Source organism: Drosophila subobscura, chromosome J (assembly GCF_008121235.1).
Source record: "Drosophila subobscura isolate 14011-0131.10 chromosome J, UCBerk_Dsub_1.0, whole genome shotgun sequence".
Taxonomy (NCBI): domain Eukaryota; kingdom Metazoa; phylum Arthropoda; class Insecta; order Diptera; family Drosophilidae; genus Drosophila; species Drosophila subobscura.
Genome location: NC_048532.1, coordinates 5671909 through 5691047, shown reverse-complemented (window position 1 = coordinate 5691047; position 19139 = coordinate 5671909). Strand labels below are relative to the sequence as shown.

The 19139-nt window shown below is 42.0% G+C and overlaps 1 protein-coding gene across 1 annotated transcript in view; it reads left to right on the top strand.

The window, feature by feature from the left end:
* The first annotated feature begins 3313 nt into the window (after positions 1–3313).
* The window catches only part of LOC117893349, a 30071-nt gene continuing 14245 nt past the window's right edge, over positions 3314–19139 (top strand). The window contains exons 1-4 of the mRNA XM_034799938.1: positions 3314–3566; positions 16718–17064; positions 18307–18394; positions 18821–18906. Coding sequence (XP_034655829.1) covers positions 16957–17064; positions 18307–18394; positions 18821–18906 — 282 coding nt within the window. The 5' untranslated portion in view covers positions 3314–3566; positions 16718–16956. The remainder of the gene's footprint in view (positions 3567–16717; positions 17065–18306; positions 18395–18820; positions 18907–19139) is intronic.

Below are 19139 nucleotides of genomic sequence, written 5' to 3'. Positions count from 1 at the left end.
TCGGAGTATTTCAAGCATTTTTGGTAATGTATTGTTATTTTTGCATAAAGAAAATGCATGCAATTCTCCGAAATGGCTAAACAAATAACAATAAAAATATTTTGCATGCAAATATTCAAGTTTTTTAAATGAGAAAAATCTAAATCTTTTGTATTTTCTCCGCACCAAGAAAAAGCAATATTTGAATTTATTTCCCTTTATTTGCTTCTCATGCCGCTGTTGTGCAGTGATGATTGCCTGCCACCTAGCTGTTGCAAGCTTCGCTTACTCTGCTCCGCCGGAATTCAACCTATCGAAACTCCCACCCACCGCCTTTGAAACTGTAGCCAGCGGCCACACAGTGACTCTCATTTCTTTTGTGGCAGCCGCAGCAGCAGCTAAAAGATAAAAAATTTGACGCCGGGGGCGATGCCTTTGAAGCTAAGAGAATGAGGATGTGGGTGCCACCGCCTTCAACGCCTTGCCTGCCAGTCAGCCCCTTGTCAGTTTTCATTTGCTCTTCACTCGCTTATTTGCTGTTCTTGTTTTCCTTTGCTTTTTTCATGTTTTTCATTTCTTATTTTGCTCATTTTTTCGCGCTTTCTCTTGGAAAATAAGCAACAATGCAGTCGCCATTTGAATGGAAGAGAGAAGCAGAGGAGACTCTGTGCTCTCTGTGTATGAGAAGCGTTTTGCCTAGAGCTGACTGGGGCTGTCTTAGCGTTTATAACTAAGTCGAAGCAGCCAAGAAGGTCCTCTATGCCCTTGTCTTGATTCATTCAGCGCTGTCGCTGCCGCTGTCGCTGTTGTTTCAATTTCTGTCTGCGTTTTCATTTAATCTCTCACTCTCTACTTCATTCTGTTTCTGTTTCTGCTTTATCCAAAAGTACGCTTTTCACTCTTGATTCGCCTTTTATTGTACCAGTATTTTTTGCGCTTTTGCGCTCCTGTTGTTTGCTGTTTAACGAAGCAAATCAACAAATTGTAATGATGCCAAAGTCCTTTTCTGCGCTGCTTGCACTTTTCCCTACATTTTCGTCTTTCTTCTTTATTTTGCTTTGGTTTTTTATACCCGGTACTCGAAGAGTAAATAGGGTATATTGTATTTGTGCACATAACGGTTGTATGTAACGCACAGAAGGAAACGTCTCCGACCCCATAAAGTATATATATTCTTGATCAGCATCAATAGCCGAGTCGATTGAGCCATGTCTGTCTGTCCGTCCGTCTGTCCGTCTGTCCGTCCGTCTTGTTGAGCGCCTGGATCTCAGAGACCATAAAAGCTAGAGCCACCAAATTTTGCATCCAGACTTCTGTATGCTCACACTGTTACAAGTGTATTTCAAAAATCAGCCACGCCCTCTTCCGCCCCCGCAAAAGGGCGAAAACCTCCCAAATCTACAATTTTAAAGATAAAAGAAAACTAAAAACGCCATTCCGTAGGAAATGACCATATCTATCTGATCACCAAATTGGGATCCGATTGGATCATTATTATGGCCACAATGAAGAAATTAAGTTGCAGTGGCTAAACCCACCCTGTCCAGCAGCTTTTGTTGCTTTTACACATTCTCTCATTCACACTCTGCTTCGCGCAGTGGCAGAGGCCTCTTCCCCTGACACGTCTCTGACTCATCCTCTGCCACGACTCTGCCGCTGCCTCTGCCCTGACTCTGCAGTGTGTGTCTCTAGGGGAGGGTGGCGAGCTAAAGGAGCGTGTTGGCGTGAGTAGTGTTGTTGATGTAGATGACAGATGAAGAGAAAATGTAAAATTTGACAAATAACCGCTAAGGTGCAGATGTAGTACTGAGTACCGGGTATAAGAGTTGTGACGCGGCTTAAGACGCGTCTCACAACGTTCCTCCTCGTTTTGTTTTGTTTTATTTTTTATGTGAATCCATGACCCAAACCCATAAGCCCAGGCCGAGACCCGCATTGGCAGCCCTTTTTTGCATGGCGCTGCGCTCCACTTGAGGCGCAGTGTAGCGTAAAATGAATTGAGACATTCATTTCTCAGCCAAGAAAAAAAGAGAAATAGAGATCCCGAATGCGAAAAACCGCAATGGCAGCGGTTCCTTGGATCAGCGCGGTGCTACATACAGGGGGGAGTCCTTCAACAACAAATTTTCAGCAACAACATACACAGAGAGAAGAACACTGAATGCAAAAGTGGCAAAACTTTTGCAACAGCAGGAGCAGGAGGGGCACGGGGCAGAGGCAACCCCTTTTGTGCATTCAGGTGTGAAGTTTTTGGGTCGTCGGGGTATGCTACAAATAATTAAATCATGCAAAGGTTATTCTAAAGTTGTTGGAGAGCAGGAGGAGGAGCACTAGACAAGTTCAATGCCGCCTTAAGGTCCTTGTCAGCCTGTGCCTGTCAGCTAGTTTGCCATTAACTAATCGATATTAATATTTTCCATGTGCTCTTCCTGCCATTTCATTTTTCCTTTTTTTTGTGTCATGAATTTGAATTTGCATGGGACACACACACACAAGAACATGTAAGAAGGTAGCAAAAATGGCCAGAAGCAAAAACATGTTGGACTGACTGCTTCCTCGTGCTGCGTTCTGCAACCGCTGGCATTTCCGTTTCCGCTTAAAACGCACACAAGCACACAATACAGCAGAAACTTGTAATGCTTGAACTTTCCTTAAAGACAAATATTAACATATTTTACTTAGTTATATAAATGGGAGTTGTATCACGAATAAAAGTATGAAAGAACAAAATGTGAAACTCATGTTGGAACAAATTAAAGTTTTTTGCTCGACTGCGGACTGACGTGACTGCTGCATGAAACTGCTGCTAGTGGCAGAGTGCACCTTTGACTGTGTGTGGTTGTTGCTACTTTAAGCTTAACAATTTATGAGTGATGCTCATAGCACCTCTACTATTTGTTTTCTGTCTACCTTTGCATGGGGTATAGCAATCGAAATTTCCATGGCCAAATCAGCTTTACCTCCCCAAGCAATCGATCTGTTGGCGATACTTTTTGATTTTCTATTTACATTTCTTTGCATCCTTCGATGCACACAAGCTGCAAAATGCCTTTGACTTTGATGCGAGTGTAAGCTGGCTGTTGCACTTAGAACAGTTGGCGCCAAACGAATCGCCTTAAATTGGTCGAAAACACACGGGCCAAACTGGTCGAAAGTCCTTGCTCTCTCACTGGCTGTTGGTGCTCTCTCTCGACACGGAAAGCTCTTTTGGGGAAAAGCTCCTTACTTGTGCGCCTTATAAGCGCGGCTCACTGATAAAACCTCCAACAGTTACCGTTCCGCACGCGTAACGAAAACAACCCCACACAGCGACACAACCAAGAACAAAAATAACAATAACAACCATAACAATCGCAACAAATTAACATCACAAAATGTGAGTGAAGAGAAGAGGTAAACATTCAAACGGGAAAATTGCCGGTAAAGTGTGGAAACCAACAAATGGAAATTGCAAATTATTTGTGAGCGAGAAAAAACGAAAGAAAAGTGCGGGCAAACAAGATGTTCTCCCTCAGCGTGTGGCAAGTGTGAAACTTAAATAAAAACCATAATTGATGAATTAAAAAAATTACTTTTCGAGGAATAAGGTAAGAACAGGCGGTTAGCTTGGGTAACTGTAATTAATATGAGCCGTAAGGGATGCATTCTTAATAAAAGCAAAGAGAAATACAATAATTGCCAGCAGAATAAAGTCTCATTCAATGGAAAAGGCCTCAAGCTTGAAATTGTTGGGCAAAGTTTAAGTAGAAAGCAGGAAAATTAAATTAGGGAATTTATGATGAAAGGAAAAAAGTAATACATTTTAGGGATTAAAGTAGGAAATTATGTTTATGCCTATTAATTATAAAAGGCCTTTATTTTGTGTGTGAAATATTAAATCAAAATATTTAAGAAGTTTTAAGGATCCAAATTATGAAAGGACACTTTAAGGACTAAAGAAAACAATTTTGGAAATCAAACGGCAAATTATGTTTTCATGCCTAAAAGTTCCCAATTTATCAAACGATTGAGGTCATCCTTGTCTCTCCGATCAGATCATCGTCAAACTTCATTTTCCAGTAAATCTTCCATATAAATACCTGCCATTGGAACCCTAAAATCACTTTAAAAAGAAAACCATGAAATTCACAGAAATCACTCAAAAAAATGCTTTATTTCTGTTTGACAAAAAAAAAAAAGAAAAACATGTGAAATTCCCAAATGGAGGCGGCAATTTAATGGCAGTTTGTGCCCAGACAACCTTTGCAGTCGATGTTCTGCATGATAGCCCTCCTCCTCCTACTCCTGGCAGTCCCTAGCTGCTGCGACTGTAAGCCTTGGCTGGAACGTCTGGGCTTAGGTTAAGCACACACAGGAGCAGAGAAGAAGGAGCAAGGAACAGCAGCTGGAGCTGGAGAAAGAGGGTTAAAAAAGAAAGAGAGAAAGAAAAAAAAGCAGAGTAAGAAAAATAAAAGCGAGGCTCAAGTGGCACAGCGCTTAACACAAATTAGACGCACTTAATTACAGAGCAAACAGTCGCAAGGAGCAGTCGTAAAATATGCAAAAAAAAACCCGAAAAATTATATATAAGCACCAAAAACCCAGCCAACCTCAAGTAAGAAAATATTTAAGCAGACATTTTGGCTGGCAGCAAGTCGGATCAAGTGTGGGCGGGGGAGGAGTGTCACAGATTGGAAGGAGTCTGCGGGGGCGGCAACTTTCAATTTTGGGCATTCAGAAGTTGCGGCTTAAAACTCAATTAAACGAATTGGCAAAAATTTAATTACAATTTCAGTTTCGTTTTCATTTTAAAGGAGAGAGAGAGAGACTGTAGCAAAAAGGAAAGGGAACATGGAAGGAAGGAAATAACAGTGTCAGGAGATTGCGGAATGAGAACTAGAGCATGGGGGAAAATGTTTTGCCAGCTGTTGGCAAAGTTGATAGAAAAACTAATATTAATTTAAAGTGAAAACAATTAACTGCAGTTATGAGTGGCAGCGGGGACACAAAGGGACCTTATAGAAATTAAAGAAATAAGGAAAAAAGGAAGACGAAATTGAGAGAATTTAATGAGTGTAGGAAGTGTTGAACAGATTTCTAATTTTGCTACGTTAAAAGGGAACCAATTTGAAGACTTTATTGTAGAAATTTTAATTCAGTAAAATAGGTCTTTTTAATTCAGTAAAATTCATCTTTTTTTTGCAGCTGAACTGTACACCGATGGTTCCCATCTCATGTGAATTAGGACTCCCAACAAGACAAACTTTAAATTAGATTTGTGAAACCCAATTACCTTAATAAGCTTCAAGCTTCATGCGTTGTTCAATCTTTAAGGCTACAAACCCCAGAGTCCAAACCAAAATCCCAAATGATGAATGCAAATGCCATGAACTTCTCAATCGTCCCACGTACACGAACAAGTTTTTGGGCACCCCAGGCGCTGCCTCAACCCTTTGCCAACAACAGTTATTTCCTGTTCCGCTTGGCCCCCAGCTAAGCCACGTTTTATCTGGCCAAACAATAGGCTCATTAGTGGAACAGCCCGAAGTCCACCCATGCCCGAAAAACGTGCCACGCCTCTTGGCCAAAAACTTTTCTTAATATCACACAAAAACAAAACAAAAAAAAAGAGCGGGCATAAAATAATATTTTTGTTTGCCAGGAACTTTGCAGAGTAATTAACCGAGTAAATGGAAAACTTTAATGGCCAGTGGAAATCCGTGGAAAATCTTTGGCACTTGCCCATAAGTGGAAATGAGAATATTTAGTTGAATTATTCAAGGCGAAATATAATGCGAAAAGATATTACAACATCCGCCCATTGTGGGAAATGAATCGAAGGCAAGGGAGGCCCAAAGAGCAGCTTTCAAACTATTGTTGAGAGAAGGTGGGGGGGTTGGACTACACCCAATCCCACCCACCCCAAAACTTCTGGCATCCACTCGAGAGTTTTGTGCTGTCAATCGGTGACTTGAACTGAAACAGGCAGCTCCGGCCCCGGCAAAGGCAGGCTCAAGTGGCGACAAAGTAGCGCAAAATGAATATGCAGAGTGCTCCTTGCAACAGGACTCAACTGTCAACTCTCTCTCGGCTAAGTCCTTGCCCCTTACCGTGCCTCACGGTGCCTCATGCCGTTGCACCATTATCCCCCTCCCTACCCCCTGCCCAGAAAACAAGTAATTCCACTTTATTTAAGTTTTCGCTTTGGCCATAAACCGCTTTCGACCCCGAAAACGGATGCCAATGCGTTTGAGTTTACTTCACTTTCGGTTCGTTTTTAGTTCGGGAAAACTGTGAGGAAACTGCACAGAAATGGAAATGGAAATCAAGAAAAATGCTCAGCGTCTCAGCCGAAACGTTACTTGCTAGGAGCTGGCGGCGTCTCTTCACTCTTTGGGGCTCTAATAAAAAATAGCGATGCAAAAAGTTTCTCATTTTATTCTTTTGGGTTCTGTTCATTTCTCTTTATTGCAACTGAAGTGTAAATCTTCTTTATTTGAGATTTTCAGTGCAGATGGAAACAATGCTAAGGATTGCAGAAATGAAAGAAATTCTTTGCATTTTCTATTGAAAATATTTATGGTTCCATTTTATTTAAGCTATCATATCTATGTAGCTGCCACAAACCAGCAATAATTTTTAGCTTTTTGCATCCCCATCCTTAAATCCTTGTCAGCACTCCAATGACTACTTGACTCTTATTTTTACACCCTTAGAAAACACTAAAAAAGAGCACATAGTGTGCGATAACTATATAGATAAACTGAAAGGATCTTAACTTTCGACACTAAAATTCGACCAACTGGAGTCCGGTTATATGAACGTTGCGCATACGCCTCGGCATGTGGCACACACACACACACAAAGAGCCATAAACATGAAAGCCTTGGCGATGAAATGCTAAACAATAAATAATGAAATAAAAAGCTAGCCAAAAAGGAGAGGGAGAGAGGGCGGGTGAGCGCGTGAATAGAGTCCTACAAAATTAAGGAAATTAAATATTTACGCATGAAAGCAGCAGCCGAGGAAATTACGCATAGTAAATTATAAAGAACAAAGCTAAAGGAAGGAAATGGTGACCCAAAAGGACCGAGACCAGGACCCCGCAATGGGCATTACTGTGTCCTTGTAGTTGTTTCCGACCCCCAAAAGCCACACACACTCACACGCAATGGCCATTAATTTATTTTTATGCCAGGCATAATCTTTGCGGTATTTTGTTTGTCTTCATTTGCATCGCAAAACACCCCTCCACCCCTGCCAGACACCAGCCCCCGTCTAACCCATCGATAGAATGCCAAAAAATTCATTCGTGGCGACAAAAACAAAGGGAAAATCCAGAGGCCAGTACCCAGACAGCGGGAGCAAAGAAATCGACGTCTTTAATGATTTGCCTTCAACCACAGAGAGGACAGACGGAGCGGGAGGGGCGGAGCGGGACTTGGAGGTGAGGAACTGGAAAAAACCAAAAATCTCTCTCCAGGGTATGGACACCCTCCGCCCCCTACCGTACCGTAATATCTCTCTCTGTGTGTATATTTCGGCTTGTGAGCCATTTGAATACGTATGCATACTTAATTTGCCACGGCTTTGGTCCGCTCACAAAGCGGAAGAACGTCAGAGGGCCAGAGCGTGGACCAGTGGGGAGGAGCGGGGAATATCCGGACCATATAGCCGGATACGCCGAATGGCATACTACATTATTGATTGGATATTTGTGAGGGAATTTAATAAAATATGCAAATTCTTCGCTTTTTTTGGGTGCCGCACTCAATCGAAAGACGACACAGACGAGATACGAGAGACGAGACCAGCCTCCCTCCATCAACGATTGAGTGGCTCTTCAGCTCTGAAGAGTGAAATCAAAAAGGTCTAAGACGAGTGACGGCGGCCGGGGTCTGGGGTCAACAACAGTGCGCCAAACAGTGCTGAAGAGCTTTGGGATTAATTAAGACTCAAAAGGGTCGAGTAGGCGTATGCCTTGTCGTAATAAAGTAGGTTGAAAAATGTGTGCGAAGGCTGACAAAATTCCAGGATTTGCCAAAGCCTAACTAATCAAATCTTATTCAAGCTACTCGTAAGTCAGTTGACCATTTTCAGAATCTTCTTTTATTTAACTGGGGACAGCAAATTTCGAATCACTCCAGTATGGTCTGAAGCTCATACTATTGCTGGAAATCCAAGGCATTGTTAAGCCACTAAATCTCTGTTACAATATCTTCGAACCTCCTATTTAGAACCACTACTCCTTATCAGCTTTCAGGCCATAATCCACTTGCATCTCCTTTATTACTACTCTTAAATTCGCTCTGCAACTTGATCCATCAATAATATTGCTTTTCGCAGAAACATCAATGCGAATGCTTCATTACGTATGCCGAAATAATTTATTTCCGAGAACAGCAGCCGGTCATTTCCATTTCAAAGGAGAGGAAAGTCTGGCCGTCAATCTCCTTCTGCCAGATTTGCTGGCCGACTGGCCATAAAACACTGCGCCCACAGCACTGGCCAAGGTCATCAAACCAGATGGAAAGCCAGCCAAAAGACCAACAAGAACTACAAAATAATAGAAAGCAACGTTTTCAGGCCGCAATTGTTTCACGGCAACATCAAAAGAAGACGTCAAATACAACGAAATGTCTTTAGCAGCTAAAAAAGTGGCGTTGGCCATCAACAGAAAAGGCGAGTGGAAGGCCATCCTTGGGATACCACGTCCTTAAATACCCTAATGGATGGAAGTTGTTTTGTATGAAAATATGGTTATTTCCTTTGGCAGCTTGGTGGATCGTGAGTTGGGCAGATAAACAGCTTAAGATTTAAATGGTATATCTATTGTAAAGTATAACCAAATTCCAACCCAAAGCTAGATATTTTATTGTGGAATGGTTAAACGGTTCAAAAATAATTTCTAAGACAAACTTCTCTTTCAAATTTCCATACCCTTTTGCCTGTACAGTGTATAAAGCAGAAACAAGAACAAGAAAAGTAACAAATATAAAAGCAAAACAACGATGCTAAAAACAGTCAAGTGAACAACACGTGGCCCACATAAAACAACAAACGATAGAAGGGGGCACGAGCAGAGAGCAGAGCTGGGGCAAAACTGAGAAAACTTTTTGAGGCAGACGACAATTGCCTGCAGCTGGAGTAGAGAGAAGCGAGAGAATGGCAGCCCAAACCCTCAACCCAAAGTGGAGTTGACTCCATTCCCAGGCACTTAATCAGTCAAATTTTGGATGCCTGCGAGAGCGGCAGAGTAAACTCCGCTGAGTGGAGCAGCTGTGTGGGGGACACACTTTAATTGTTTTCGGTTTTTAGCTCCACACAATGTATTTTTTATAGCAAAAACACAATTTATGCAGTCGAAGAAAGAACCCTGACTTTTTTGTACATCTTTTTTGCATTTTTGCAATTAGTCTAAGTGGACTTTAATATGTCGGTTCTGTGAGCGCTTGCAGGGAAAAAGTGCTTCAAGTCATTTTTGCGGTTACCAAAAAGTTTCCACTGAACTCGGCTCAACTTTGCATTTGGGAACCAACCCAAAAAGTTGGACAGAAAGTGGAATTTAGAGACAAGCACAAGATGGACTGAGGGTCTGAGGGCTGTTAGGCGACATCAGTTGACAGTTCCATGCGCCTGAGATGTCCTTGCCGTTGTCATCCTTTAGTTTTGTGTGTGGCAAATTATTTTGGCTCTTAGGCTCGGCCTGAGACTCTGTTTCTGATAAACTTTTTTGTGTTGTTTCAAAGTTTTTATATTTTTTTTTTGTAGTTTTCTTTTTCAGCTGTCTTTTTGTTTTGCCGCTTTTTGAGGTTTAAGTAAACAAATTTGTAGCTCAAGTTGCTTTTTAGACAAAACCCCCAGCCATAAGTAAACAAAGAAATTTAATTAAAAAGGGAGGGGTTAAGGACACTGTCTCTAGGAGCTCTCAAAATAAAAAAAAGAGACCTAAACATTTCCAAAAATGACAGCCATATTATATTATCCGTATACCTGTTGCTCTTAAGCACTCAGTCTGGCCATTTGTTGTCGCGCTCAATTTGTCTGGCCCCGGCTAACAATGCCTCTTACCTTCTTTCGTATAGAGAGCCACAGAAAAACCCACAATACAAGACGCACTCACACGCACAAACGTCTTGGTTGCGGCGTATGTGGCGTATGCGCAATTTAGTAACTCAGACAGCCTGGCATCATGACATCCTGGCCTGGTCTAAATGATAGCAATGTGCTCGGCTCCCAAGCAAATTATGCAAATATGCTGCTGAATGTACCTCCATTCGTGGCACATATGAGCCAGGCATATTACGTATACGCATACGCATACGTCGAGTGTGCCATTAAACGCCCATGTGGGGCGGCCCTTGCGTAACCCGCTGACGAGGGGCCTGCGGGGCGTGTGCCTAATCACAAGTGCTCCAAACAAATTACACATATTTTTTGTTGTCGTTTATAGCTGTTGTGATATATAAGAAAATGCCAGCAATTTTTGTAGCAATCAACTTGAGAGGAAATGCAACAGAAATTCATACGATTTTTTAGCTGGTCTAAAAAGTTTTTAAACATTTATTCAGGTTGAAATTAATTTTTTAGAATTGTGATAGGCCATGAGAATCAAATAGTTGGACTCTGATTTAAATATAGTGAACATTTGGGCATGATCCTTTTACTAATCCATTTTTCTTCCAGTGCATGCAATGCTCGCATTGTTACAGATTTATGCATCGCTTACGCTGTCTGCAAAAATATCCTTTTGGAGAATTTTTTTTACGCTGAATTTCATACCAAGAATCTCTGACTCTCTACGACGACTTCCGACTACATGTTTGGCTCATGTGAACAAAATTCATTCAAAATTGTCGGATTTCCGGTTACCCAAGCCGTAGCAAAGCAACCAACCCAGCCCAACCCAACCCCTTTTCATCCCCCATCACCTAATCGAGGGTGCGTGCAAGGGCGAAGAGCAACGTCTACCGTCAGTCCCATTTGCCAAGTGGTTTCGTTGCGCGTTGTTGGCTTCATTTTTGCCAACTTTTGCTTTCACTTTCGCTGCCGTTTGCCGTGTTAACAAATTTAAAAATTTGTTTGTGTTTACTTGCCCTTCGCGAGGTGAAATCTGAAGAGGGACGGCTGCGTGGGGCTGTGGCTACTGTCTGGGGGCCTGGCGCCTAACGTGCCACATCATAACTTGGCTCGTGTGTGCTTGGAGACTTTTAAAGAAATTGTTTTCAGCCCCAAACTGAAAGCAAATGCGCAGTTCAGAGTGTTTCTAGGAAGGTGTCATGACATTGTCTTTACCTCCTTTAATAAATGGTTTCATTTAATCAAAAGACCTTTATGGAGCACGCATTCTACGATTTATGCCTGTTTATCTAAGCTCAGATGAGACGAGAAACAAGCACGAAAGCCCATCCAGGAAGCCAGACATCCATGCAGCCACAAGAAGTTTCACGGCTGCTCCCCTGATCCGAGGTTTCCACGTTGGCCCACAACTGTTGGCCCTTTTTTTTGTCGGTGGTTCTGTGGCTGACATAAATCAGCATTTAAGCTGATGAAAAGTATTTTTCGGCTCATCTGTATTACAGGATAGAGTTTTGAGTTTACTTTTAATGGATCTTAAAAAATGTGTGTGTCATTTTTTTTAAACAATTTATGTTCTGCAAAGTCATGGGGAAATTAATTTGGATTATTGCTGCTAGACGCGAAATCTTTTAATTTACTTTACATAGCAAAATCTCTGCTAATCTAAAGCAAATATTTTTGTATTTGTGGGGCCAAAGCAAAACCAAGCAATTTTCTTTCCCATTACGCTGTTGGTCTCTCTCCGGCTGTTTTTCTGTCATTTTTCTGGCCCATTTCCCTGAGCCAGCCTTCAGCCATATCTGAGCATCTAAGCCCTCAAGCTTTTTATATATTAATCCTGGGCATCCATTCCATTCCATTTCATTTCACTTTCCCGGCCCTGTCTCATCCTTGTCCGCATCTCTGCCTTCAATTTAATTTTCGCTTTAATTTCGAATATTGTACATAAATACGGAGTGTCCAAATACACATATCAAAATGAAGCCAATAATATCAGGAGATATGTCCGCTGGCTTTTTGGTAAATAATTTTACCACTATTTGTGGCTATATTGTAACTAACTGGTTTGGGTCTGACTGTTTGCGTTTTGTATTTCATATTTTTGTTTACTGTTGGACTTTAAAGTTACAATTTTCCCTCACATTTGCTTTGCTCATCCTTGCTTTGCTCTGCTCTTCTGTGATTTGCCCTTGGCCTCCGGCTTTCAAATAGTAATTTGCAGCTGCGGAGAGTCCAATGTCCAGAGTCCAGTGTGCAGTGTTTACAGTGACGGCGGGGACTGTAAGTCTATAAGTAATAATCAACTGGCGAGCTCCTTATGACAGTTCTTTTGTGTAGGGCTTTCGGGTGCAGGAAAAACAAACAGAAAACTTCAATTACAGGCCAGAGGACAGTCAAACCCGAGCAAAATTGAAAGGACACAGTGGCTCGGGTGTGCGTAGTTGTGCGCGGGGAGGGCTAAGCTTTTCCCCGGAAATGAAAACTGTATTTCCAGGCTGTGGAAATTGATGACTTACTTGCCATTGAAGTGGGTTGCCCTTTAGTTGGGTAAATATTGCTGTTGCGATATCGAGAAACAGCCTTACGAATTCCTGTCCATTGCCAGAGAACTAATCCTTCGTCTTAGCAAATTCCTTTTCATACTGCGATGCCAAAAACCCAAAGAGTTTTCTAATCTTTTGCCTCCCCCTATCCACTCGGGCGCAAACCGCTGACACGGCCAGCTTTGAGCATTCCTCGGCTAAATGCTGAAACATTAACTCGACTAAAGAACTTCATTATCATGGGGGCACAGGCCAATAAATCTTCACAGTCGTGCTCTACCTTTTGACTCCAGCAACCAACAATGAATCATAATGAGAGGGAGACCAAAGACAAAGGCAAAAGAGGGCCACAGAAATCAGCATTCAAACAATCATACAACACACACACTCTGGTACTCTCCCCAACCCCCAATAGCAGTAGGCCAAGAGTTTTGGCCAAGTCGTAACATTACTTTGCTGCTGCGGCGTGTCGACAAAACAAGCAATAAGGCGTAGCATAAATTAGCCAAATAAACGGAATGGAAACAAAGGCGAAAACAACTTTAATGTTTGTTAAGCAAATATTATCCTTAGGCTTGGCGCCTGCTCCGGTCCGAGCGCTTTTGGGTGTGAGAAAAGTCTCCTTCTATTAGTGCCAGTGCCGCCCAACTGCCCCTCCGGTTATGTTTTCGGCCCAACCCAGCAGCAGCCATGAAATGTCTTTATGTGACGATTATCTCAACCTAACCCGGGCCCAATGTGCAATTAACTGTGGCATCCGTTTGGCGGGCGGGCGTGTCGCATCCGCACCGAAATATGACATCCGAAAATATATGGCCACAGATTTACAACCCAAAATACTCAAATGGAATGGAGTCAAGTGAAGTCAGTGCTGGCGGCTGCTGTTTTGGGTCATTCCACAAGAAGTTTAATGTGTGGGGTAGGTGGAGAGATCAATCTGGGAGTAGGCTTAAACAGGGTGAAATGAGGAGGGGCATAATTGGGGGAACAGAAGAAGAATGAGATGAGGTTTAATAAAAATCAGTAAGGCACATGGCAGTAAAGGGAACTCTGAGAAAGACATGAATAATTTGAACAAATATTGATCAAAAGTTGTCGTAGCATAAAAAATACTCAATGCGAAGAGTCTGCTGATGCTTGAGCTAAAAATAAAACAATAATATGCTTATCTCTCATGCACGAACATGCACGAACATGCACTCACCCACAAGCACATGTGCTCTGTCTGTCTCTTCGCTGTACGGTGCTGCTCTGCAGTTCGTCTCTCTTTCTCGCGCTATCCCGCTCTGTCTGCTAAAGTTTTGCTGTAGCATGAGATCATTGCGGGTTCCCTCGAGCTGGCTGCGGAGATCAAAAGATAAGAAAGTAGAAGAAAACGAACTAAATTGTTGTGCAATATTTAATCAGCATTGAAAGCAATGAATAAATAAGAAGACTTTTCCAACTGCAAACTGCTACGATACCGCTCTTCCATTAATTTCCTGAAATTCCTGCATTCAAATTAAAAGGAAATTACCTGCCACACAAACCCTCAATTATGCCTAAATTATAGTATTATAATAAACAACATATGGACCATACCACTCCATAAAACATTTCAGTGCTCAAATGGCAGCCTACCTGGTAATGCGCTTAGAGAGAAGCCAACAGGCGAAGCAGACATTTCCATACACATGTACATACATTCATATGTATGCATGTCAATGCCGGAGCATAGGCTCTTTTCGTCTGAGAGGCTTATGTATGCCAGAGCTCTCCTTGCACAGGCGTTTCATTCCGTAACACAGTTGGGGACAAAAAGAATTCCTTTTTAAATCGGGCAGAGCAAAAAAAAAAAAAAAAAAAAAAACTTAAATATGATGTGAGACGCTTATTGAATTGAATTTGTTGACTAGCATTTCGAGCTCACTGCTGCTCACCCTGCCACAGCTGCTGTCACCCAGTGCACTTGTGTGTGTGTCTGTCATCTGGTTATGCAACATTTTCCATGCCTAGGCTTTACGTTGCGTGTGCCCCCAAATCAATCATACGCCAAAATCGACACAAAAAAAACAATGGAGCAGAAAGACACACACACACACACACACACACACACACGTGCACATAACGTACAAAAAAATCCACCGAAACAAAGCTGGGAGCGTAATGCGATATTTTTTTATTGATTTTCATTGTGTCACGGATGTGTGTGTGCGTCCCCCCTTGGAGCGAGATGTGTTGATGGGTGGGTGTAGGAGGTCGGTGTGGTGGTGGTGATATGAAAATCACTTGATGTTGGCAATATGCGTGCCCCCGTGCACCCACTTAACTCCCGGCCAATGCCTTTCAAATGCATAAGAAATCCTTTCAAAATGCATAGAACGCTTTCGGTGGCATTACCAAATGATTGGGAAACGATCTAATGACAGGATCGTGGCACAAAGCTCAGCAGCTAATGGCTTTATAAGCGCACTTGCAACGTGTATTGGAAAGTAGGTAAACATTTCAATGCACATTGATAGTTGTATGGAATCTGCATACGTTTGGTTTATATCTTTGTTGCAGCTGCGAGTATAAGCCAGGGAACTTTTTAGCTTTTAGATGCCTCAATTCAGTTCAGTGTACACGTCCAAGGATATGCATTGCCTTGAGTTTTTTTGCTTTTTTCCCCCACGCTTTATTTCCACCATTGTTCTCTGCCGCTGTGCTATTTGTCTAACAATTTTCTTTTGGCCTTTGCTTTTTTGACTCTTGCGAGTACGAGTGTGTGGGTCTGTTGTGCGCTTCTGTGCTTCTGGTTTCCCATTTGTTACTGATATTTTATGACACTGTAAACATTTTACAATCCGAACCAGCTATAGGAAGGGCTGTTCCCATACGACTGTGGCTCTGTGTGTCTCTGTCTGTATGGGTTATCCATTCAATATGCTCAGCAGAGCATTAGGCGCCCGTGTCCTTGCCAAGTAGTCCTCCACTCTCACTCTCTCTGTGTATGTGTGTGTTTACACGAACTAAAATGCGGGCCCGAGTCTAATAATTTTCTGTCAGTTCTTTTCTTTTTGAGGTCAATTAAAAAGGGCTAGGCATTACGTTCTCTGCCGCTCCTTTACCAGCAACTGCTCCTGCTCCCTCGACTGCTCCTGTCTCTGCTCTCTTTGAGCCATCAATCATAGGCAGAAGATTTCTCCCCGTCTTTGTGGCTGCTTCTATGTAATGAGTTAAGCACCAACCTAATTGAAAACATCTTTGAGATTTGTTTTGGCGTTGATTAAGTGAACTTTCGGACAGGCCATCCCACTGATATTTGTCCAAAAACTGACAACTTCGTGGCACTACGCTGCGTGTCTACGCTCTGCTCCATCATTAATTACCAAAACGCCTTTAGACTGACTGCGGGTTATACTTACTCATGTTAAGACTGTCCGATGGACCCTCCACAAGCGTTCAGAAAACACGAAAACATTTGCTGTTGAAAAACTTCGGGTAGTGGGAGCAGCAGCAGCAGCAACTTGAGTGCTGTTGTAATGGCATTGGGAGCATAGGAAAAATGCATAAAAATCGATGACCAGATGATTGAGACGATTGCCTTAAAGTGGTTACGATATGTACTGTGCAGCTTGGGGCAGAGACTTGAGGGTTTGATTCTGTATAAAGTTGCCACTGCTCATATCTTAAAGGACTTGAAACTTTCAGTTTGGATAGATGGTACTTCCTTTGCCAGAGTTTCAGTGCGTAAATTTTTGTAGCTCAGCCAAAAGTCATTGAAAAAACTAAACTAAAATTTACAGTAAGAACTCAGTCAGGCAGCTTAAATTATTCTGCAAAAAGTGCACATTTAATGCACATTTCAATAGTATGTAGGACACAAAAATCTGCTTAAATCCAGACTCAATTTGTGCCCAATAAAATGAAAAAGCCACATACAAAATCAGACAAAATACAGTGCACACAATATATTTACAGAGCCAAAAAACATTCAAGTGGAATAAATTGTCTCGACAAAAAGTGCACAAAACAATAATATAAAAGAAATGTACAAAAAATCTGTGGCATATGAAAAACCATTTAGCGATTGATTGAATTTGAGCAGGAACAAAACAATACCATTTATGGCCATCACTTTTAAAGCTTTGCAATTTATCTGGATATTTTTTCAGGCTCGCCAACCTGGAAGGAGGCTTTTTTTTGGTATGGGAGGCTTCACCTCCACCACAAATTCGAGCGAGAACCCAACCTCACATAATGATCAACGTGCTGCTGTCAACGTAATGGAAACGGACCCAAAAATCTGCTGGAACCACTGCTGTTGCTGAGCCCAGGAAGACCACAGGGCAAATACCACGAACAAATTGACAGAAAAAAAAAAGAGAAGAAAAAAGAAAAATAAAAAAAAGAAATGAAGTCTGTCATTCTATATCCATATGGACCGCTAACTGGCGGCACACGCTGCTGTCGCATGTTGCATGCCAAAAATTTGGCCATAACAAGTGCAATTTACACAATTGTAAGTAGATGGTTGAGGGGTGGGAAAGTGGGAGGGAACAGCGGCAACAGGACAGGGCGTATGCGCAATGTGGACAAGTATATAATTATGTTGTCGTTAGTGGAAACTCTGTTGGCAGGGCTGGACAGGGAGCGGCGCAGAAACAAAACGAAATCAGGAAAGTGTCCTGTTTTGTTCGCCTGTTAATTGTGGCGTAATTAATAGACAAGTGTCGTTGGAGCAGAGTTCTTTTCGGCAACAATTCTTGAATGTGGCATGGCTTACCACAACCTCATTATGAGGCATGGCAATGGGCGACACTGCTGTGCAATTGCCCCATAATAGCGAGGGGTTGTGCAGTGAGTGAGTCCCTGCCAAATGGATAGACTTGCACTCTTCATCTTACTGGTGGCACATATAAATTACAATTACATGATGCTCGTTATGGCTTTTAATTTATGTTAATGGCCAAATCGTGCCACGGGCTTCATTTTTTCATTCATTTTGCTTACAATGCTAGAGACAATACGAGGGTATAAAATGCAGTGCAAGTGCTGCGGGTAAGGGTGAGGGTGTACGGCAACAATAGACACATTATATCCATTGCAATGCCCTTGCGGGGCAAGTAAATTAGTTTTTGTTTAAGAAGAGCGAGCGAGAGAGAGCGAGCGAACTTAAGTGTTTGGCTTCAGCAATTAGTGCCACATTTTATGGCAGGCAGCTACACGGGCAAGAGTCCCAGGAATTCCTCTCTCTCTCTCACTACGAGTAACTATCTATCTATGTATTTATCTGGCAAGTGAGCGTTACGTGTTTAGCATAAGCTTGGATTTTAGAGTGTGGAGCGTGGAGTGTGCACTGTGGTGTGGGTGGGAAATAACATTTGAGAGTGCAGTCACGACACATAATGGATGTATCTTAAAAGCACGCCATTTTGCATTTGTTTATCAAGGGTGGCTCTCGCTCTCTTGCCCCGACCCTTGCTGCACTCTTATTTACTGGCACCAACACGAAAGCATTTTCCCGGATTAATTAGCCACTCACAAGACCACCCCCCAAAGACACCTCAGAACCCGTTTAAAAGTAAAAACGTGTTTTACAAAAAAGAAGAAAGTTACGGGAAAAGGCAGAGGTAGATTTGAAATGTTGATGACCCATTAACAAAATGTATATGCGGGTGCACCACTGCGTATGCGAGTCATGTCCACAGCACTCCCTTCCACATGGGTCTAACTTCAGTCTCTTTGTTTATCTTTTACTTAGAATATATCACTGCTGATTGTGCTGATCTACTCTTGGCGCATCAATGTCAATATGCACAAGTCTGCCGACCTGCAGGATGTCTACTATGGTAAGGCTGCTAAAATATTTAATTGGTAATTAAACACTTTGATGGACGACACCACACACATTGGCCTCAGATGCCGCCACACACCCAAAGCGACAATAAACCCAAAAATGGAAACTGTGGCCACATAATAAATAAAGTCATTTTAATAAATTAATTGTAGATGAGGCTACCAGTCGGCGCATGCACAAAGCTTTGCTTATATATGATGTGGTGGCATTATATTTCATTAAACAAATAGAGCGCTTTAAATATGAGCATTCCGAGTAGATAATTTAAAGAAATTTAAAGCTTATTCGAAAGGGAATTTACTTAGAAATAATGCCAAGTAAATTCAAATTGCCACAACGCATTCATTTTCATTTAGCTTCCAATATCTTTATTGCCCATTTACTTAACTGAAATTGTTTTCTTTGTTTATTTTTGCAGGTGTACAAATAGCATATTTTGCCATAATTGGCACACAAATGTCCATGATATTGCTGAGCATTGTATTGATATTTGGGATATGTCGGGTGAGTAGTTTTTGTTTGATTTAAGGCTTTTCCCTTCCCCACACACACACATTTTACAATATCTCTGACCCACACATCACACACAGCACATCCCCCACATTCCACAGATTTCGCCCACACAAAAATCGAAGAGCTTCAAGTCAAATATGTGAAAATTATGCACATTGTGTGCCCATATTCGAAGTGTGTGTCTGTGCCAGGGAAATGTTTACTCAGTTAGCAAACAAAGCACA